The following is a 22544-nucleotide window of genomic DNA, read 5'->3' as shown; positions in this document are numbered from 1 at the left end:
TTTTTTGAAAAGTTGTTCATAAAAGGAAGTAAAAAGACAAAACGTGTGCATAAAAATAGATTTTTATTAAAATGTTGAGTAATCATCATGTTTATCGAAAGTATTGAAGAGTGTTCAACCTTGACCTTAGCACCACGAGGGAAAATGGCGTCAGAAGTAAACGTCGGTCCGAGCGTCGGCAGTGGCGGGTATTCAATTATTTAAATTTTATGTTATTAAAATACGTATATTTGCACACTTTTAATCTCTTTGCTTAAATGCAATAAATGAGATTATATTAATTGTGCCATATTTTCAAAAGACCTTTTGATCTCATTATGATACGAATTTATGTATGATGTTGAATAATAATAAATAGAAGATTTGTGTCTCGCACACTGACACTCGTAGTGAGCATGCAGGTTTGTATTGGAGATCTCAGGCCATCTGATGTTGAGGATGTGTTGCAGACATCTGTTGACAAATGTCTTAATCTTGTTGGTGATGGTGTTTGTCACACGCAGTGTCTCAGATCTTTATAGAAAAACTGACTTTACGTTTGCATTGAAGATGTGGATTTTGGTGTGTAGAGATAATGCCTTGGAGTTCCAGACAGGTCACTGGGTCTGGCTTTCCACAAAGACCATTAAGTGATACATAAAGCTGTCAGCATTGTGATAGACCCCTCCCACCTGTTAGACCATTGCTAATTGCCACCCTCGATCGGCCACAGATAGAAACAACTAGTCGCCATAAAGAGTGCTTTTGCCAAGTCCTTTTTACCAAATGCAATATCATTCTTGAACAGGACTGGAAAATAAACCTTGGTTTTCTTATCCATAGCACACAACACTAAACATAATGTTTAAGTTGTTTGAATGTGAATGTAACCATGCAGTTGATTGAGGATGGCTTTAGTTGTAGTAGTCTTATTTTTATGGGAGCTAGAAAATTTCTATTCCTTTTGTGGACTGAAATAGACAATAAAGAGGTAACTATTTTCTGTTGGTGCAGATTTTCGTTTGGTACCCAGTCATCTACACCTGGTGAGTACAGGCAAAAATCATGATAAATCCTGCTAAATGTTATAGTTTATCTATTCTAAAGAAACAAATCAACACATTTGTTGTGAATGTTGCTGCTAACTTATTACTGACATCATTTACAGTGATAATAATACATGTGCATACTGTTTTGTATTTGATAAGAGTGACATAGTGTGTCCTTTGCATGGATTTTTATGTTTAAACTTTACAAAAGTTTAAATGGAGAGGGTGGAGAAAACTTCCTATGAAATCTTGGTTGTGAAAGGTGATGAACTGCTAAATTAAATTAGCTTCCCTTTTGGAACTAGATGGACAGTTTTCTGGCAGCTAGATGGAGCTAATTTTGAACCTGCAGCCCTCTTATTTCTAATGAAATTATTTAATAATTTCCTACTTCTACAGCTTTTGGATTGCAAACACAGACAGCTGCTAGTACATCCAATTCAGGACTTTCCTTTAGTTTCACACCAAAAACAGCTGAAAACACCACGGTTTCTACCTTAAATGTTCCTGTAAAAACTACTACAGCCAACACAGGATTTTCTTTTGGATCGGGTAATTACTTTTTGGAGAGCATCATCTCTCCACAACTCGTGTTTTATCATTTGTTCTTTTGCTGTCAGAAAGGAAAACTTATCTTTTACTGGCATTTTTTAAAAAGAAAAAGTTGCATTACAATAGTGAATGAAATAAGGAATTTTTGTCTAATTTTTCCTGAAATATTACCCATCCAGGAATGTAATTTTTTCATGGTTGGGGTCAGAAATGAGATTAATCTTTTCATGCCAGAAACTTTTGGCCCTCCCTTAATATAAAGATAAGTCTTCCATTTTTCTTTCATTCCACCAAAGCCATTTTTGAGAACTTTTAAACATCTACAGGACTTTCATTTGGTGGGGCTCCTGCTACACAGTCTGGCACCTCCAGTGGCTTGAGTTTTGGATTCACGCCAGCCACCTCAGGAATCACATCAGCGGGTTTGACACTTGGAACAAGCACTACCACAACAGGTGGTTTTGGTGGATTTAATTTAGGTTAGTAGCCTAATATTTCCTATTTCCTGTCTTCTGTGCAGAGGTGACTGCAAGAAGAGAAAGCTGTCAAATTACATGCTGATAAGGTGTCATCCAGTCTGCCCATGTGATATTGCTGAAAATGATAATTTGACCTCTCTCTCTAATTCTTACTTGTTACCTGTAAATATAAAGAGCTGTTTACTCAGATTTTGACACTTTGAAAGTTAAGACATAACCAAATAAAACATATTGATATAAAAATAATTGTTCACTTGTGTTGACCTTTAAGTGCTGGTTGCAGCCTTCATGACATGAGATATTAAAATTTTAAGGCAATCCATTTTTTTATATTTTAAGAAATATTCGAATGTCAAACTAATGTCAGCTTTATGTTCTCTTGACTTACCTTTTAGCATAATTTCTTCTTTGGCTTTTGCTCACTTCAGAAGGTTTGAGGTCTTTAATATATTCCAGCCTTTGTGTATGCATATGCATATATGCTGAATATCCTACTAGTGCTGTAAATTCAGCTGCCTTCGCTGCTACATTTTTTTTTTCTTCCATTTGGTCATTTTCATATCTTTTAATTCCTTCACACTTTTGTTATTTATTGTTTGTCTGCATTTCTTGTCTTTGCTTGTATTTTTATGTCAAACTACATGTCTTGTGTGCCTGGATTATGCTAGAAACTGCAACTACATGACATGTAAGCAGTAAATTTGACTAGAACAATGCAGAACATTTTGTTCCTGGTGGCAGGATATGAGTTCACTCTTGATATTTTTTATTCTTCCTACTGCTTCAGGAGGAATTCCTTTGGCATCAACAGCAATTTCCACTTCAGCAGGCAGCATCTTTAACACTGTAACTACATCAGCTTCTGTGACCGGCCTGGGTGGTGCAGACCCAGCAATATCTGCTTCAAATTCAGGTGAAGCATGTTTGTTGCTGCTCAGATTCCATAATATTTTTAAAACATCATAATGCTCTTAATGCAGAGATTCTTTGCTTAGTAAGTCGCAATCTAGTCAGTTGGTATCTGTTTCTAAATTTCACATCAGTATGCTGACAAACTGAATTGCGCATGTATAACTTGCATGGCTGGAATGCATGAGTGTTTATGTCGCCTTTCCATGTGTTAATTATAAAGCAGCAATTTCAGATGAGCAGGTACTCTAGGGATTGAAACAGTTGGATTGCTAGTAAATGTGTAAATTTAGAGAATTGATGCCCAATTTTACATAAATCTAGTACCAGTGACAAAGGCCAATTCTTATGACAGACTACACTCAAGTTCCATGGTTAGGGAAACTTTTTTGAGTCCCACTATATCTGCTACACACACATACATATGACTTTTAAAGAAGTGTTTGTAAGGCTGAATAGTTGTGTCATAAAGCCACTTGAAACTTGATGGCCTATGGGTTAAAAACTATTTTATGTCTAAAAAAATAAAAACAGAAGAAAATCAGATGGTTGAGCTGGGTTTTGACAGTAAAAGTTTGCCTAGATGTTCGGCATGAAGAGCAGGCATAAAATTAACAACCTACATTGTGTTCAGTCTACCACATTTTCCTTAACTTAGTGCCATCACATTTTTATGCAGCATTGACAAAACATAGATATAAGGGTCTGTCTGGTCTTAATTTTGTCCTGCTCGAAGATAAACTAGAACAGTCATCTAAATTTTTTTTTTATATCCCCTAGGCATATCTGGAGGAGGTCTTGGCAGTGATGGCAAAGCTTTAAAGGAAACTCTTATCCCAGATCAGCTGGTCTTAACAGTTGATGACTTGCAGTAAGTAGATTACAGTACCACAGTTAACATTCAGATGTTCCCTCTGGCTTGAAGACTTATAAAAAGTCATCAAGAAGGTCAGATTTGCTAGTCAGACCTGCTAAGTTAAAAAAATAAGCATTCTTTGAGAAAGTTTTATTTCTTCAACATCATTTTTTTTTTTCAAACCCTTCTTGCCTGTTGTCTGAAAAGTCAGTTTCTCAGCCTCTGCTTACATGTTGCTGGCATCAGTTTGACCAAGTTTGACTTAACACTTATTTAATATCATGTAGGAAGTATGTGAAAGAAGAGAAGGCAGTCCGTGAAGACATTGTGCACATGTCATCAAAACCATGCTGCGTGTTCAGGAAGACATTGCTGCTCTGAGGCAACTTCTTTCTGTTGTCTCCAATGGCTTGCAGCGCAATGCCTGTACACTGGAGAAGCTGAAAGCTGAGATGACAAAGGTTATCTATCCCTGATTTACAGTCCTTAACTGTTAACGATGTGAGGGGGCTAGCTCTCTATATTTGTGATTTTCTAGTTTGACTTATTATGAGTTTCATGCCAGTTATTTGATACATGCTTCTTTGCCATTCTGCTGAACTGTTTGCTTGACTGTGTCTTTTGGTTTTCATCTTGAGTTTTTGATTATCCCATCGACTGCTTGCCTCCTGTATCTCACCATAATGGTTTCTTTGCCCAATTTATCAGCGAGGTCACACAGATCCATGGACTAGACTATGCTATTGACAAGTGTGCATTGATCTGTTTTTATCACAGATTAATGACTTCGTAGATCTGAACCACAAGCTGTAGAATTAACTCCCAAACATCTTAATCTGTGGAAAGATGCTCCACCAGTCCATTTGTCATTTTTGATTATTGTGATCAGTTGAATTGATTTAGTGCTTTTGTAAGAAAGAAATAAACTTATCTTCCATAATATTATTTTCTGCAGAAGATTAAAGCAGTGTTTCAACAGTTCATGATGCACCAAACCAAAACAATATATGAATGCATATGGATGAAAAATAATGACAAGTTAAATGTATTATATCAGTGGATTTGCACTCTTTCCTTTCTGATGGCCTATGAAGTAGTGGTTTTTTAAGAGGCATTCTGCAGACAAAAAATAAAAGAAAAGACTTGCACCTATTTGATCTGTTCTATGACTAGAACTAATGTGTGGATAGGAGCAACTTCTGGCTAAATATTGTTCATCCACATGGCATTCTATATACAACATGCTTGAATGTTATATTGTGTGTGTCCCTGTTTGTGTGTATTATTCTTTGTAGAGTGCCATGAGGATACCCATATGGCTGGTGTCAGAAGCTATATACGTTAACTTTATTTATATTATATTCACTCATTTTAAAGCTCTAGGTTGATTCCTTTTGCTTTAGATCAACTAGACCTGATGCGTTTATAGCTTTTTCTCTCATATTCTGACTCAGATTATTAGAATTTTTAATCTGTCTTTTGCAGGAGCTGAAGAATGCAGAAATGGCGCAGCGGACAAAAGATATACCTCCAGGGCTGCAGTATGAAAACACAGCACCTAATGAGTAGGTGAAACATTTTCTTTTTTTTTTTTTTTGAAGATAAGTAATACAGATACTTAATTTAAAGCCTACAATTTTTCAGAAGTGTTTCAATTAGAAGTTTTAATACTCAATATTTGCATTATATCCCGTTAAAAAAAAGTACATTTTTATAATTCTTTGGTTCTGAACAGGTATTTTGAGCAGCTGGTTGAGCAGTTTGAAGGCCGCATGGTTTCCTATCGGCAACAGATCGAAATGCTGGAGAATCACCTTGCTGTACTTCACCAACCAGCCCGCAACTCCCCAGCAGAAATTTTCACACTTATCAAGCGCTTGCATGAATCTTTCGTAGCCTTGGCTGCACAGCTGCAGCAAGTTCATGAAGCCATCAAGGTAATTCAAGAGACACACTGAAAATCGGACAGCTATCATTAGTAGCTTATATATTTGTGACATTTTCAGATCTGCCAGGTCTTACTCTCTTACCACACCCAAGTTTAATGTCTGGGTTAACTTCGGAAAAAGATGGAAGTTCATATGCTGCAGGAAGAAATAAAAAATATGTACATAAATGCCTTGGTGTGTTTCGCCATAATCTTCTGTTGGAACACCATGTGTTGTGCAAATTAACCTTGATTTTATCAGTGTAGTGAAGACATAAAAACCAAACTGAACAGCAAGAAGATTCTCTGGATTACATAAAGATAAAGGTCCTTGTGGTCCTATGGGGAAAAATTTTGTGAATTCCTTGGTTGATCTCATTACACATTTTTTAATAGCAGCACGTTTTTTTATAGCAGCTAACCATAAAATACTGTTTTCAGTTAGCCTGCTTGCTATTTGGCACTATCTGTGATCCTCCTGTGTAGTGCAGTTGGTACTTTTTTTCATATTTTGAGGATGAGGAAGAGGCACAATCCATTTCATGTGTTGGTTATTTATACTTTTTTGCAACAGGGTCAGAAAGAGCAATTTATAACATACCGACGAGTGTTTCATGGTGACACAAAAGACATTTTTCAGTCCACAAAGCCTGTTTCTCGGCCTTCTCAGCGTCGACTTGTAGACACGTCTGGTCCAACTCCTTTTCCGGGTGTCGCTAACCCTGCTGCAGCAGCAATGGCATCCATTCTAACCAAACAGCAGCCTCATGGTATGTGGTTATGACTTGTTGATTTTGTATGGGAGCAAATTCACAAATACATGTTAGGTAGCACTTAATTTATTTTGGAAAAGTTTTTTATTTTTTCTTCTTTTTCCCTACACACCAATCACCCCCCTCTCCCCCCATCCCAGTCCTACCACCTTATTTTAAAAAAAAATTCATTCTGAAAATAATAAGGCAGTAAATGCATGTTTTGCACTTTCTTTTTCCTTTGACCTGAATTTGGATAAAGTGATAGAAAAGATTAAAGTTTGTCTCTGTAAAAATTCAAACCATAGTCTTCTCTCATTTGATATTTTTGTAGGACCCCCAGTGGCTGGCTTACTTAGGACTGGCTCAAGTTCAGCATGGCCCAGCACCGGGGGCATAGGCTTGAGCAGTGGACTTTCACACTTGGGATCTAGTTCAAGTAGTACAACCATTCTAGGACAACCAGTAGCTCAGGCAAGTGCAGGATTCTCCTATAGTTCTGGCATTGGAGCAGCAGGAAGCAGCAACAGCAGCACCCTAACCAGCACCCTCAATTCCCTCAACAACACAGCTAGCACTACCCTCAATATGTCTGCAGCTACAAAGCAACCTTTCATGTTGCAGAAGCCACCTCAGGGTGCAAAGCGAGGGAAAAGATAACTTTGGATTTTTTAAAAATTATTTTTCCCTTCCCTGAAAGCACCAGTTTTTTGTTCTTTTTAATTTGATGCAAGTATGTTGGTTTACAGATCAAATCTTGGGAAAAGGATGATCGCTGATTGCAGATTGTAATTGCAGCAGATGAAAATGATGTTTATCTGTGATGAATGTCTGCCTTTCTTATATAAGAATTTTGTCTTTACATTTGTACCCAGTACATCTGATTGATGTTGTATGACATGTTTGACTACTTTCAAAAGACTGACTTTCATCCAGTGAAGAGCATTACTCTTTGTTTTAATTACAATCAGTATTTAAATATAGCTTTGCTATTGGTGAGATATTGAGTAATCATGAATTCAATTTTTCAAAAATTTTTAAAGGTCTGCGTGCTGTGGATCTGCACTTTTTCAGTTTATCATTACTTAAACTGCTATCATTAATGTCTCTCAGTCTTTATTGTCTGGGTAAGATACCATAAAAAAACCCTGTTTTTGGCACACAAACATTTGACAAGATGACATAACAAATTAATATGACTTAAAAACAGTATGGTATTGTTATATCTTTCACAGCTGTCACTTAAAACTGTTGTCATTGTATGTCCTTTTGAGATGGCTGCTAATGAAAAACCTCTTGTACACATTACTAAATGCTTATGGCACTTTATATCATGTGCCAGAAGGTAGCTGAATCCTGGGTAGGAGAGGGCAGGTGGGGTCAGCAGTACTCTGGGTGGCCTTGCCTTCTGACAACATGAAAATACAGGTCATCCCGAGAGTGGCTATTTCATTCTGATTTGTATTGCGTGCCATGTTCACACCCTTTTGCCAGCAAGCCACACTGGCCATAATGAGCAGCCTGTACACTGCTCTAGCACTCCCATGCTGACATTGATATTTTTGAGTTTCTGCTGAAGGTACAGTTTTTGATGGACCTTTTTGTAACATGGTCTATGTCAGAGCCTCCCATCAATAATGTCAAGGTACCCAAAGCTGGCAGCCTTTTGTCCCTGCTGTGTCATTGATAGTGACTGGAATAGCAGATTTGTACCTTCTTCTATAGTGCCCGACTCCAATGGCCTTCTCCTGTCAAAACAGTACAAGCTGCCTTTAATGAAGTCTTGCAGGACTTAATACAAAGTTGTTTTTTATTTAAATCAACCTGCTACATAGTTGTAGCTTTGAGTATGTGTGCTGTGATATGTAATATGATATCCATGTATTGAAATAAATATTTGTACTTTTATTTGTTGTTTTTAGTGGAAGTAAGTGAATTCAGCCATGCTATTCTTGGTAACTGTTATTTTTGTGGTCAAGATTTTGTCCAAAATACCCGTAGCACTGGTTAGGTGTTGGTGTTTTATGGGGAGGCTGCAACTCAAGACTACCGTAGGAAGCTTTGTTCCCGTATAGTTTAACATTGGCAGCTCCATATTTTGGCACCATTGCAGAATTGTGCCCATTATTTGCAAAATAAATTCTGATAGTTCAGAGCGCAAAAAAGGTGACATTTAATATTATGAATTGCTGCCATTTCATATATTGGTGAGCTTGTCAGTAAGTCTATCTTGATGTGCTTCCTAAACTAAGAGAAATTTCAGTAGACATTTGAAGAAGGTACTCATGCACAACATCCACTTCAAAGACAATATAAAAGCACAAAACCTTACTGATATTTATTTACAATAGTACAGCTCATAAATGTGGCTATGAATATGCTTCACTGGCATCACCTGGAAGCTTTTAAGATTCACATTTAGATACTTCTAACTCAACTGCGCCTATTCCTTGAAATGATACTTCAAAAATAAGTTTTCTTTTAAGGGCCAGCTAGGAAATTATTAAATGTTTTAGAAAAAAAATCCTTCAGTATTTATTTACATTTTTCCAGGATACTAGACAGGTTAAACCAAGTAACAGTCTTAATACACTGAACCCATTGATTTTGAATATTGACAGCTACTGTGTCAACAGGTGATGACAAAGGAAACATGAATTTTAATGACTGTAGACAGCAGAAGCTAGGATATATTGTGTGCCGTAATAAAACAATTTTGGCTTACAAGAAACTAAAAGGAAAAATGCTATAGTTACAAAAATGAAATAAGTAGCAGTTCTGTCTTGTGCAAATAATTACCCCACAAAAAAGAGATGGGCTAATATTAACAAATGTGCTTGAAATTGCTATGCTGTCACATTCCTATGCAGACCTCTAAAGGCAAGCCTGTGACCTTTTGGTCTTAGGGCAGTAAAGTGTTAGAGCCCTCACTGATCTTAGGGCCAGCTTTTGTGAGGGTAATGACCATCTCTTCTCCCTTTCTGCTTTACCTTCCTCAACTCTTTATGGAGGTAGGTACCTGCTCCTCAGCTAGAAGTACGTTGCATCAAACCAGCTAGCATGCATGTCTTGGATGCCATTACTCTAGCCATCAGAAAAAAAAAAAACTTACAGGCCCAAACCCTATACAACACCAAAGATCATTCAACATTATTGCATTTACTTTCACAATCTGTGATGATTTAAATTATCAGAAGTTCACAGTTGTGACCAAATCAAAATTTGGTAAAAAAAAATTTTTCAGTTTACTTCTAATGAGCGAGCCACTAAATGAACGGAAAATGGTGCACTGAAAACCTCCACCTTTCTTTTTAATGATACTTTTTTTTTTTTATACTCTGAAGCAGATGAAGTTCAACATAGATACACAGAACCACAGCATCATTTGAAAGTTCTTGATTTCCTTGCCTGCCTTTGTAAAGAAAATTTTTATTCCCATTTTAAAACTTTGGACAAGTCTGCAGCAAAAAAAAAAAAAAAAAAAGATGAAGTCAGAAGGGTGGACTCGAACAGTAGGCTGGACTACAAGTTTTACCAGGCCATGTTTAGCAATGTCATGGACATATCTCTCTCCTAGACTGTTTGCAGATAAATTTTTTTGTGTTAAAATCTAGAATGAGTCCAAAGAACAAATTTGCTCCTGGTTAAACTGTCACCATCAAGAAGAAAAGCAGACAATGTGAACTCTCATGTTGGTGGATGTACAAAAGCTCAAACTTTACGATCTGTTGTTTTCAGTTTATTCGCTCTAATGTGATGTGAAGTGAAGTTCAAAGGTTTTTGCCAAAATAGAAATAAAAAGTAACTAAGTCATAATTTATTATGTGTCTATTGCCAATTTAAGAATATCTTTAACAAATTTATCACAGTATTGTGATATTAAATTAAGCAGATTTAAACTGCTAAATGGTTCAAGAGCTGACAGTCTACAACTTTGCAACAAGCTAAGAGTTGATATCAGCAAGCAGTCCAGATATATATGCCCATGGCAAAATTTTAAAACTGTAAGATTTTGATTTGATTTTAGGTTGTTTTTTTTTTTTTTTTGCATACCTCATACCTCAAAATGATATATGCTGATTTATCTGCTCTAGTTTAAAAAGCCACCATAAACTAGTGCAGGATATGGTACATCCCAGCATAAGCAACAGAACATCTCCACTGTGGTTTAACAAAAATGTTTTTAACTGATGAAATGCTAAAAGTCTTCAACATGTCACCTCAGAACTTTTATGCCCTTAATAATATCACAACCCCCCACCACAGCCTTTCTTCAAACATCACAACGATGCAATGGCATAAAAAAATTGCACAAAACTTATTTATAATGTGCAAATTCTAGGACATACACATATAGTTCATAATGTTACCTGCAGGTTTCTGCAATGCCCATAAGTTTACCATTTTAATGAAGGGTTAAAGTACTCTTCCAAAGTATTCCAAAAATGCTGGACTGGTCAGAAATGTTTCATAAAGCTTTACAGCCAGGCTACAGGATCTGAAGATTGCTTGCAGATATTCATGAGCAGGTTAGTAGATTAATCAGCCCATGATAGATGTCAACATCTGCAAGATGATATTCTGCATGACTCCTTTAACACACCTGAGATAAAATTCCCAGATGTCCCACTGCTGAACTTGTACGACACAAAAGCTGGTGCTTTGGCCATAGACTAAGACAGGCTCTTGTTTACAGCTGACTGCAAAGCAGCATGCTGAAGAACGGGCAGCAGCAGTCGAAAAGCATCCTGAATGTAGCCGCAAGCATTGCTGGCCTGCGCACAAAAGGACACATAGGAGCCTAACAGGAACATGATGACAGCAAAAGTTATTCTCTAAAAATTCAATTGAGACAATGTATATGTGGAGCTTATGCTGATAAAATGCAATGAAGCAGGCATGCGAGTTGTGTTTGATGTATATGCTATGACAGTTTCTTTAACCCATTCTTCATTCTGAGCTGATAAAAAGCAACATCCTTATAAAGGTACCCACAGTATACCAGAATGGCTTACACTGTTAGAAAACATCTATAGAAGCTAAATGCTGACAATCTTCAATTCTTTACAGTATGATAGAATATACTGAGTCTAAAAATAGCTTGTTGAGTGCAAAACATTTTAAAACTTGAGACAACTCACCTCCAAATAGATATTTGTAACCATGGGATTCACTTCATCCGCGATGTTTTTCTCTTCCTGTCAGAAATACTGACACTACATTACTCATGACAAGAACTCATGTGTGACAAGTAATCAAAGAAGTTGAGGACTTTCTGATGTGATCTCTGACATGAAAGTGACAAACACGCACACTCTAGCATCTTTCCCTCCCTGTCATATTCCTGACGATTTGGTAAAATCTGCATAAGCTAAATGTGATGGGCAGTCATGCAGGTAGGCAAGTTTGAAATTTACACATACATGTTCTCTAAGCAACACAATTATGTAGCCAGGATCAAGTGGTTAACTTTGTCATCTTTGCTACATTACTTTCATCATCTTTTGTGTTCTGCATCAAATAAACAGAAAGATTTAGAAATATTACAGGGTTTGTCTTGAGTAACTGTGAAAGGCAAAATTGTTTCTACGAGTTTTCCTTCCAAATCTTGTTATTTTGGAAACCCTTCAGCTGCACAGTGTTGTGGACGGCAGTTATGGAAGAACAAGCTAACCTACCATTAAAACCTGTCATTCATCAAAAATCTTCCATGCTGAAATTTGATTTGATGAAGACACTCACAGCAATTTTGTTGAGGCACTCGGAAAATTTGGTAGCAAGGATATCCACCTCTGTCACCAACACCTGAGCCAGCCTGCAAGTGAGCATGCTAGTATCAGCCACATCAGAGAAGAAAACTGTAAACACAAAACTCCCACATTCACTATGGCCTTAATATATATAAACTGCACAAGCACTTGCATCCCCCAAAAATAGAAATGCATGGAAAGGGGACAATGAAAGAGGGGTAACCAGATCTTAAGCAGCATCTCACCTAGCTAAGCTCTTAGCTCGATGAACACAACTCTTCTCTGCATCATTCTGCAACAAAACCAGCTCCCCAGCCTTGTGAAATTGCTCAACTGCTTTGGCTGTCACTTCTGCTAGTGACTGGATAGCTCTTTGCTGTACCTCCTAAACAAAATGTTTTCTGTCTTTAATACATCATCCGCTCATGATATTCCTTATCTTTCTCCTTGCTGCTGATCATAGGACAACTGATTTTCATACATAAGAAAAGTTTACAGTTTCATCATAGCAAAATATAAAAAAAAAAAAAGTAAAAACAAACAAATAAAAAGAAAAAAAATTATGGCATTCACTCATCACACGTGCTATTCTTTTGCTTCATTGCTGCTGGCCATGCTGAGTGTGTTGACCTCAGCTAGTCTGACCAAACTGACCACAAATGTGTAACAACATTTTGCTAAGAAAGAAAGCTTTGAAGCAGAGAAGCATCTAGATTACAATCATGAACAACAAACCATTCTTATACAGGTCCAAAGATCTCTGAATGAAACAAGTGGTAATGGTTTCACGAACCTTGACATCAGAGATTTTACCATGATCCTCATGGGAGTAAAAGTCAGCAATCCACTGTCGTACAGATTCCTGAACCTGTTACAAAATAAGTATCAAAATTTAGCTGACACTGACACCAGATTCTTATGTAAAAATTTTGTTATGAAAGACACAGCTTCTGCAAAGGCTACATAAAAGCATATTTTTAAGCTATTATAGGAAAAGCTAAAAAGTGGCAGACAACTCATTTACCTGGTTGAGTTTGTCTGGGGTTGTTCCCATGTGGAGTTCAGAAAGATTTTCTGTCACCAGTTTGCTGAAGTCATGCTCCAACTCATCTGAAAGAAATATACTGACTGTTAAATACTGGGAATTTAATTTTATTGTGCAACAGAGACTACTAGAGCTGCATCAGACAAGGATCTTATGTCATGTTCAAGTTAGAAGCTAGCTTGTTAACAATAAAGTGATATAACATGACTCTTGTTAATTATAAGCATGATACAACTTGAAGCTTGTTAACGATAAACATGATATAACATGAAGCAAACAAAAAACAAGGATGCTGTGGGAGTGGAGCTGGAATGGGAACATGACCAACATCCAGAGCAAGCAGCTGCTGAGGGAAACCTTGCACAATAGGTGCCTGCAAATTTGTTGTTTGCCTGAAATCCTGGAGTAACATCATGCTTCCACTAGCAAACTCTTCTGCTCACCTGCTGTCTCCTTCTCTTGTACTTCTCCCAACTGCTGAAAAACATCTTTGATCTCAACCAGATGTGGCCGCACTAACTCCAGATCATCATCTGCCATGTGTGACAGCAAAGACTGCACTTTTCGTTCACTCTGGTTGGACAGCATTTCAAGAGCTTCCAAATGTGCAAAACCTTGTAAGAAGAGAAGCACTGTTTGTCTTAGACTTTTCAACAACACATTTAATAGTATTTAATATCTCTAATCTAGCCAGGGATTTAATTCACAGAATGCAAAAAAAGCTGTGATACATCATTCAGCATGCAAATGTTTTATTTACTCTGAACTAAATTTATTCAACTTTCAATATTGCTGAGAAAATTTACTTCCTAGTCCATAAAAAAAAACAATGCTGATGTTCAGAATTTGTCCAGACTTTGTCATATGAATAAACCGAAACAAAACCATATCTAGATCTGCAGGGGATTTCTCAAAAATAAGAAAAGAAATAATGTAGTACCAAAAGTTGGCCTACAAACACTTGGCCACATATCTTGTTGGTTCATTTTACTTAATAATAAACACTATCTAGTTAATATCTAGTATGCAAATTATTTCTACCCAAGTTTTAAAAGTTTGCTTGTTTTGCCTTGAGCAGCATCCATGGTTTAAAAAAAAAAAAATTGAATATTAAAGTGATATAATAAATATTTCACTTGTCAAGGAAAGTTAGTATGATGTCTTTTTTTAAAAAAGAATTCTCTCTTTTTATCTTTCTTTTACACTAAGAATGATCAACAAAACTGATACTCATGTTGAGATTGTAAACATCCTTGTTACAAAACATGAATGATATGAAGGCTGCCAGGCCAAAAACAAGTTCCTTTCTGTGTGTGAAAATTAATCAATAAGCCTGAAGTACCAACATCAATAACACTAAGCCACTTTTAAGTAAGGTGTACAATTTATGTATCAATTAGAATATAGAATATCCACATTGTTTTTGACTTTTTATGGCTGGCTTATGTTCAATCTCTTTTTTTTTTATGAACATGCTTTATTGGGTTAACTAGAAATAACATATCATCATGTTCTGCTTCTTCTTGCAATCATATATTCTACTTCTTTCAGTATCACCTTGATTATCTTCAAACAAAGCTCCAAAGTTGATCTTAAGAGCTTCTTTGAACTCTTCGTCTAGCTTTGCCTGCTTCTCTGCCTGTTCCTGGGCTTCTTTTAACACAGATGACAAGCTGGGTTTCTCTCCTTGAAGGTGCAAAAACTCTCGCGCTCGCCGCAGTCCTGGGTCATGTTCTGTCAGGGTGGTGTATGTCTTTTTACCAATGGTCTCAAGGATATCCAGGCCTCCTGCAGCCAGAACTTCTGCCTTTTCAAAGCCAGAGTTCATCAGTGACTGACTTTTGTTGACCAACGATTTGCCCTTCAATAAAATTAAAAATGGTGCATCAAGCAAACAGTGTATACAGTTAACTTAGTCATACATCAATGTTTTTTGGCACTTCTTAATAAACACCATTACAAATAATGCAGATGCTAATAAAATTTATTTAATCATATGAAGAAGTGTTTTGACTCAGGCATTGCTAAATTACTATGTGAACTGACTTGGATCAGATACACGAGTGTTTGTGCATGTATGTATGTGAAGAAAAACAGGCAATTGTATAAAAGTTTGACTTTTAGAAACTGAAGACCTCTATACCTGGGGATTGTCCCCAGTTTGCATAGTTGACTAAATATCCCCAGCTGTATTCTAGTACATATGTGATCAACAAGTATCAAAAGTGGTTGACATATTCTAAGTAACAGTGCACTGCAGCACTAACAAAACACTGAAAGGTTTTATATTCACTCCTAAGATGCAAAGTGGAAAAATCCAAAAATGTCCTTACCATGGAGGTGAGGCTGGACATCCCCCAGCCTGAAAGCCAGCTACTCTTTTCCTGCACTTCCTCTTCAAGAAGACGGTTGCCTGCCTGTACCTCTGCTCCCTTTTCATTCTGAACTAGTTCTCTCTTCCCTTTATCTGTGCTTTCTTTTTCACATGGTTGCGCTGTTCCTTCTACTGTATAATAATAACAGGATTTTCAAAGCTCATTGTGAGCTAAGAAGAGACAAGCTCAATGCACTGTGCTCAGAGGAAAAATGAACCAACAGTTCACAAACACACAAGTAAAAACAGTTAAGAGAATCAAAACAGCCTAGGGCAACAATATATGCAACCATCAAAGCATTCAGATGTAACCATCATCAAAATCAAAAGAGCACAGCCTGCGATGCTTATGATGCAAAAGTCATGAATTTCTTACATCAAACCAGATAAAATCCAGAAGACTAAAATTTTCCTTTTAATATTTTTATTTTAATTTTTTACATTTCCACTGAGGTATTTTCGTGAAATATTGCAGGCATCATTCTCACATAAACTAGGTTCATTTGGTCAAAGCAGGGAGACAGTGGATAAAAAGGAAACAGAATTTATGAACATATAACAATCTATGGCTGTAAAACTTAAGTTTTGTTTGGTTCCTGAGATGGTTCGTGGGACTTGTGTATATAAAAAAATTCTATAATTACTAGGGAGAAAAGTCTCTTTTATTATTTGTATACCTCTCTCAGCGCCATTGGGTTCCGAGGCTTTTTCTACAGCTGCTTCAGCTTGGGCAAGCTCCTGAGGATCAGGAACTCCAAGACTCGACTCTACGGTGTCAATGATAGTTGCTAACCCCTCACCTACATCATCATTAGTCTCATATTAAAATGAATGACATTCATTCTAGCCTCAAAACATGTAAAATATTATTATCTGTTATTTAAATCTTATGAAGGATTATTGGTCAACATTATTTCATGCAGCTCCATGCACAGCTAAACTTTGAACTTTAAACTTTAGTAAATCTAATTATAAATGCAAATAGGATATAATATTTTTGTATTAAATGACAAATGAACAACTTATTAATCTCAATGGTAACAAAAAGTCTTAAGTCTTAGTATATGTGGTCTGGTCTGCTTTGTAATTATCTGGATCGTGGTTCAAACAGAAACCTACCACAAAAGGAACAATGCATAATAACATTTATAAATAATACTAACCAATCTTGAAAGTTGAGTAGTCATCCATAATTTTTACCACAAGTGCATGTGATCCAATTAAAAAGGTGATGCAGGTTCAAATATGAGTAAAAAATTAAAACAGGAAAAGTTTCATCTGAAAACTAAGGCAGGCTTTACGGTATTATATAAATGTAAAATGAAGGTCTGTGCAGTAAGAAGGTGCTTACCAACTTGAGAAGTGAAAGTCTCCAGAGAAGATGTTGCTGCATTAATAAAGGAAGACCCCCATCCCCAACTCCAGCCCTCATCACTCTTGGCATCTGTTTGGCCCCCTTCGTCCTCTGCAGCCACTGCATCACCAGCATCTCGTGAAATCACTTGCACTGATGGGTTCTCTGACTCAGTTTGCTGTAGTTTAGGTTGAGGCTGTTGCTGCGTGTCTCCTGCAGCTACAGCAGAAATTTCAGAATTCATCTCATCTTCTCCAGAAACATTCTCTGGAACAGTGCCTTTCATTGGTTCTTGTACAATATTTCTAGAAGAACTAGTTGTTACTTCCTTACTATGTGTTGTACCTATTATTTCCTTGAGAGCATTGGCAGGGGCTACTGCAGGTTTATTATCAGTGCTGTGGTCTTCTGAGCTGAGGGGGTGTGTGGCCTGTGCTGGCTCTGATACTCTGCTTTTCTGTTCTTCCAACACTTTTTGACGCTACCTTTCGCTGTTTCACCAACTCGCGGTGTTTCTTTGTTAATTGATTCTGCTTCTTTCTTTTTCTGCTTTCCTTGCTTATCACCAGTAGATCGTTTTGACTGCTTTCCCTTAGCAGATGAAGGTCTATTTTGCTCTCCCTTGGCACCTTTCTTGACTGCAACGCAAATGTTAAAAATTATTTTCAGATTTATGACATACCTATAAAATTACAAACACTGGAGATTAATATTACCAGCAAGAAAGTTAAACTACACACTCATTTATAAAGTTTGATAACACATGAGTGCTCACCTGGCTTTTTTCCTTTGATTTCCTCACCCTCTTCAGCACTGGCAAAATCTTCTTCGTCCGAAGCAGACATATTGTTTAACCCTTAAAAAATGAAATATACAATAATGAAAATGTTCAGATATATATCTGCTTTGGTGTGGGTTTTCTTTGTCCGTTTTATCAACAACGAATAATCACGATTTTGTTATTTATATCATTAGACATTACTATTAATAAAAATGAATAAGATAGATGAATACTTCGGATAATTGTTTTGATAGCAGTTAAATACCTAAAATAATCGCTTAAGCAGTTAGCTCTAGCGTAAAAAACGAACTTCTTTACATGCGAAACCGTCAGTCAAAAGTTGTTTCGTTCCACGTCAAACTTGGCCGGAAGTCTGCAGTTGTTGACATCGGAAGTGCTTTTCGAAGATTCAGATTGTTCGAACGTGGTGAAATATCGAAGCTTAGTTTAGTTTTACTTATACTGGTACATATAAGTTTAAAAAAATAATACATATGTGTAATCTTTACTGTACTTGTTGTATAGTAGTTGTGTAATTATTAATACGTTCATCTACATAGCTGGAGCACGTTTGTCAGCCGTTGATCTATTGTTGAAGACTTTCTCAGTCATGTCGGCATACGAAGTAAGTACTTGACTGTCAAATCTCTACATTTTGTATTGGACTACAATTATTTTGATAGACTTCTTTTAAAATTTGAAATTGTATTTTTGTTTAATAAAAACACAAATAGATGTCTTCGGAAATCTCGATAGAGTCGAATTCTATAAATGGCATTTACATTTAACTACAGTACCAGACTGGAATACATTAATTTGAGTTCGACTTGTTTTCTTTCGTCCTGACATTACTATTAATATTGCTAATATAATAATAAATGAACGGAAACTGTTACGCACGCACCCCCTTAAGTTTCAGCTGATTAATTGTTTTGCAATACCTATGAGTGTAGCGTAGGACCAGAACGAGCTATGCATCGCTTCATGATATAATGATTAGGAAAAGTTCAGTGGTAGATGTGATTTCCCACACCTGGATAGATCCAGTTTACAGTGTTATTGGCAACATTGGCAAAAGCATTTTTCACTGAAACAGTAACCCTCAGGAAAAGATTGTTCTTTTCTCATACAATAATGGCATGCCCTACCTGCTAATTTAGTTTGCACTGAATAACATATTATTTTACTATTTTTATAGAGTACTACATGGACCTTTTATTGTAACAATGCTTCAGGTTACTTATAGGATGTGTACTTTCAAAGCCTGAGTCATTGGGAGAGCAAGGACCATATGTTGTTGAGACATCACTGTGTACAAATGTGATCTCAAGATTTTGACCTCTGTTTTGTGCATGGTGATGCTTGTAGGCATCTATCTTGTGAGTGGTAAGGTGGTATTTGCCCAAATTTTGGGAAACAGTATCTTGCACTGAGCTTTACACAGTTATTGGGGAAACATTTTGCATCCCACTCCTTTTTAGTATACATTGACATACAGGGCAGCTATGATGTAGCCCAGTCATTTAAGTCATAGAGAGTATCATTTTTAAGTGTCATTGTAAACTATATTTCTTTAAAATAATTGTTGAAATTTTATTCTCCAAAGAGTTTATTCTGGGACTTTACCCATATTCTGTATAAGAAAAAAAGTCGAATTATTTGTCCAGAATCCAGTTGCTGATCACCGCCGCAAGTGGGACAGAGAGGAATATGAAAGACTGGCGAAGGAGAGACTCAGCCGTGAAAATGAAGAACCAGATAAAGACGTTCCAGTAAGAAGAGAGCTACTAAAGCCACGAGATTATAAGGTAATAAAATGTTAGACTTTATGAGTATCATGTTCTCAGAAGTTAATATTTTTATGCACCATGTCCATTCACCAAGAGATTGTCTTTGGGCTTAATTTGCTGTAACTTGAGTGTACTAAGTGTGCAACATCCCTTCCATATTTGTAAAATACAACCATTCAGTATGCTATAAAAGAATGTCTAGTGATATTTCTACTGTAAAGACATTTCGCCATAAACTGAAGGTTGATGTCGAACAAGAGCTTTTATTATTTAATAACTTTGTAGGTCTACTTTGATGATCATTATACACATGTCAGCCAGTGAATTGGCAGCTTAGTCGGGAAAACTTGGTAAATAGTTAAGTGCAAATAAATATTTAATCACATAACATAAAAGATGGTTTGTTGTTCCCAGGTTGATCTCGACTCCAAGCTTGGAAAATCTGTTGTTATCACAAAAACCACTCCAGCATCCCAGCAGGGCGGGTGAGCAAAGAATTAGTCATGGAAAATAATTTTCAGGTTAAAAAGTAAAGCTTTTTTTATGAAATGGACCAAAACAGATAATACACAAGATTATAAAGTTTTCCTCCTATTTGTTTTTATTTTCATTTAAAAGTTGATTCAAATGACTGGCATTATACATTACTTTGTTGTTCAGATACTACTGCAATGTGTGTGATTGTGTGGTCAAAGACTCCATTAATTTTTTGGATCACATCAATGGCAAAAAGCGTAAGGATGTTTCTTTTTATACAATTAAAAAAAATAGAATTTGATTATTTACTTTTTTCATTTTCAGTTATATTTACTGTTCATTATGTAAATGTGTTCATATTTTAAACTAAAATTAATAAAATGATACAAGTCCATTAAATCCTTATTAATACTAGTTAATTGTTGCTTTATAATAGATTCAAGAATATTTCATATAATTTGATCTTCTGTTGTCCTTAGAAATGACTTTCTTAGCATAGAAAAAAATTATTGAACAGATCAGAGAAACCTGGGAATGTCTATGAAAATTGAGAGGTCTTCTCTTGATCAAGTCAAGCAGCGGTTTGAAATGAACAAGAAAAAGAAGGAGGAGAAGAAGAAAGAGTATGATTTTGAAGAACGAATGAAAGAAATCAAAGAAGAGGTAAGGAGATATAATCACGAGTGCCTTTCATCCAAGAAGGAAGGTTAAACATCAGATTAATTCAAATTTTAACAGTCAGTAATATTTGTAATTATTAAGAATAGTAACTGAATGTTGCAGAAAGTGTGATAAATATTGTGTAAGGTTCAAGAATTTTAATATTTACATTACATTTTTCTGTGAGCAAACTATCCCCCTTGACAGCAGAGCATTTACAATAAAAATGAATATATATATCTTATAAATTATGTGGCATACTTTAAAAGATCATTATTTATGTGACATACTTTAGAAGATCGTTATTTAAATTTATTAATTACAGATATTGGAAAACAGCATTCTGAGAAACAGACCTGCAAGACCTCACTGATGAATTGATTTATCTGACTGTAAAATCAGATTTATCTACGCATATAAAAAGATTTGATCATTGTTGAGAAAAATAACATTCCTGCTATTATGAAATTGAAGCATTTGCTTTCTGATTTTTTTGTGTTTGCAGATACTGATGATTTTCTTTAAAAAAGAATCTTTCTTGTAACCTCTCCCATTTTAGCTGACAAGTTTTAGCCAAATAAATTTATTTTTCAATTTATTTTTTATCTGGGCAAGATATTTCTAGATCCATGATCAAATCGTATCTTTAGAAAACAAAGCTTGAAATGTTGAAACTATACTTGAATCTTGATCTTCTAATTATGCTTGAGTTCTATATTTTAGCTTCTTTTTCCTACTTATGATCATAAATTTATCATTATATTACATTAGTGTTTTCAGAGATAGGAATTTGCTTGACATGAGTAATTTGACATGTCAGCTCTATGAATTTCATATGGAATCATTTGGATATCCTTGGTTTTAGTCTGATTATTATTTTAATAAACTGATTTATTTTAATTATAGGAAGAGAAGGCTAAGGCTCACAAAAAGGAGAAGAGAAAAGAACGGAAAAGGAAAGCTGATGAAGATGATGATGCTGATGGTGATCCTGATATGGCTGCATTAATGGGTTTCTCTGGCTTTGGATCTTCAAAGAAAACAAAGTGATCTTAGCATCATCATTGATATTTTATTGTTGTGCTGTTATCACCTTATCATGAAAGCTTTGAAATATGTGCATGCCAGAAGCAGTTTTCTGCAAGTTGGCACAGAGTCCGTGTGTGTTGTTTTGGGGTGCAGATGGTAGATGGGTGGGCAGGTGTATCTGTGGAGTGGGCAACAAAAGTAACAATCCCTTGATTGAAATAAAGTCTACTACTATAACTCTTCAAAGAAGTACTTGTCTATAGTGTCCAATTATAAATAATTTTTAGAAGAGGATGTGCATGTGCAAAAGCTTTGTATGTGAAGGGGATGCATGTTCATGTATCATGTTTTTATAAGTGCTTGATTTTTGCAATCATAAGACATTTTTGCAGTTATAAGACATTCATGAGGAAACTATTTTGGAAGCTAGATGTTCACTGAAGATGTATGAAGAATTGTAGACTTGAAATTGTTCATGAGACATGAAAATTGCTTGAAAGAATAACACATTTCAGACTTTTTAATTTAGCCTTTAGGCATCGAGAAAATGCTAATCATTCTTTAATTTAAAAATTGTTCCACATTATACAAATTGGGAAAGAAACATTGCCAAAAGTACTGTAAAAATTAGGCTGGCTATAAATTAAAGAAATTATATTTTGACAAAAAAAGTCATCATTCTCAATTTCTCACATTTTATTGCAAAATTTTCTTCATATGCAAAGATTAAGTGAATTCTTAAATATTTCCTCAAACCAGAAAACCTCAACTGTTATTACAA

The 22544-nt window shown here is 35.8% G+C and overlaps 3 protein-coding genes across 7 annotated transcripts; 2 read left to right on the top strand and 1 right to left on the bottom strand.

The window, feature by feature from the left end:
* Positions 1–118: 118 nt before the first annotated feature.
* On the top strand, positions 119–8411 carry LOC112559306 (nucleoporin p58/p45-like). The gene is given in 12 exon segments (XM_025230432.1): positions 119–188; positions 994–1025; positions 1428–1580; positions 1907–2059; positions 2847–2972; positions 3749–3839; positions 4112–4167; positions 4170–4285; positions 5310–5389; positions 5560–5761; positions 6326–6521; positions 6838–8411. Coding segments are annotated over 12 exon segments (1575 nt in total). The 5' UTR covers positions 119–144; the 3' UTR covers positions 7164–8411.
* Positions 8412–8826: 415 nt separating this feature from the next.
* On the bottom strand, positions 8827–18256 carry LOC112559305 (protein FAM114A2-like). 5 transcript variants are annotated; one of them, XR_003098314.1, is made up of 14 exons: positions 18126–18256; positions 17802–17882; positions 17024–17664; positions 16350–16472; positions 15632–15804; positions 14856–15159; positions 13742–13912; positions 13278–13363; positions 13047–13121; positions 12499–12638; positions 12246–12318; positions 11645–11701; positions 11107–11278; positions 8827–9961 (listed from the first exon to the last, which is right to left on the bottom strand). XR_003098314.1 is itself a non-coding variant. In XM_025230428.1 (13 exons), exons 3-13 carry the CDS (start codon positions 17310–17312, stop codon positions 11177–11179), a joined length of 1593 nt encoding a protein of 530 aa, XP_025086213.1. In that variant the 5' UTR covers positions 17313–17664; positions 17802–17882; positions 18126–18256; the 3' UTR covers positions 8828–11176. The 5 variants fall into 5 exon arrangements, 4 of the variants coding, with proteins under 4 accessions (XP_025086213.1, XP_025086214.1, XP_025086216.1 ...); XM_025230428.1 differs by having other exon boundaries at positions 8828–11278; XM_025230429.1 differs by having other exon boundaries at positions 8828–11278; positions 18118–18195.
* On the top strand, positions 18207–22521 carry LOC112559309 (zinc finger matrin-type protein 2-like). The gene is made up of 6 exons (XM_025230437.1): positions 18207–18432; positions 19475–19615; positions 20012–20082; positions 20258–20331; positions 20592–20737; positions 21641–22521. The coding sequence occupies exons 1-6, from the start codon at positions 18418–18420 to the stop codon at positions 21782–21784; spliced, it is 591 nt and encodes a 196-aa protein (XP_025086222.1). The 5' UTR covers positions 18207–18417; the 3' UTR covers positions 21785–22521.
* The last annotated feature ends 23 nt before the right edge of the window (positions 22522–22544 follow it).

This window comes from Pomacea canaliculata, linkage group LG3 (assembly GCF_003073045.1).
Source record: "Pomacea canaliculata isolate SZHN2017 linkage group LG3, ASM307304v1, whole genome shotgun sequence".
Taxonomy (NCBI): Eukaryota; Metazoa; Mollusca; class Gastropoda; order Architaenioglossa; family Ampullariidae; genus Pomacea; species Pomacea canaliculata.
Note: the sequence above shows the minus strand (reverse complement) of the source record. Positions and strands in the feature narration are given on the sequence as shown.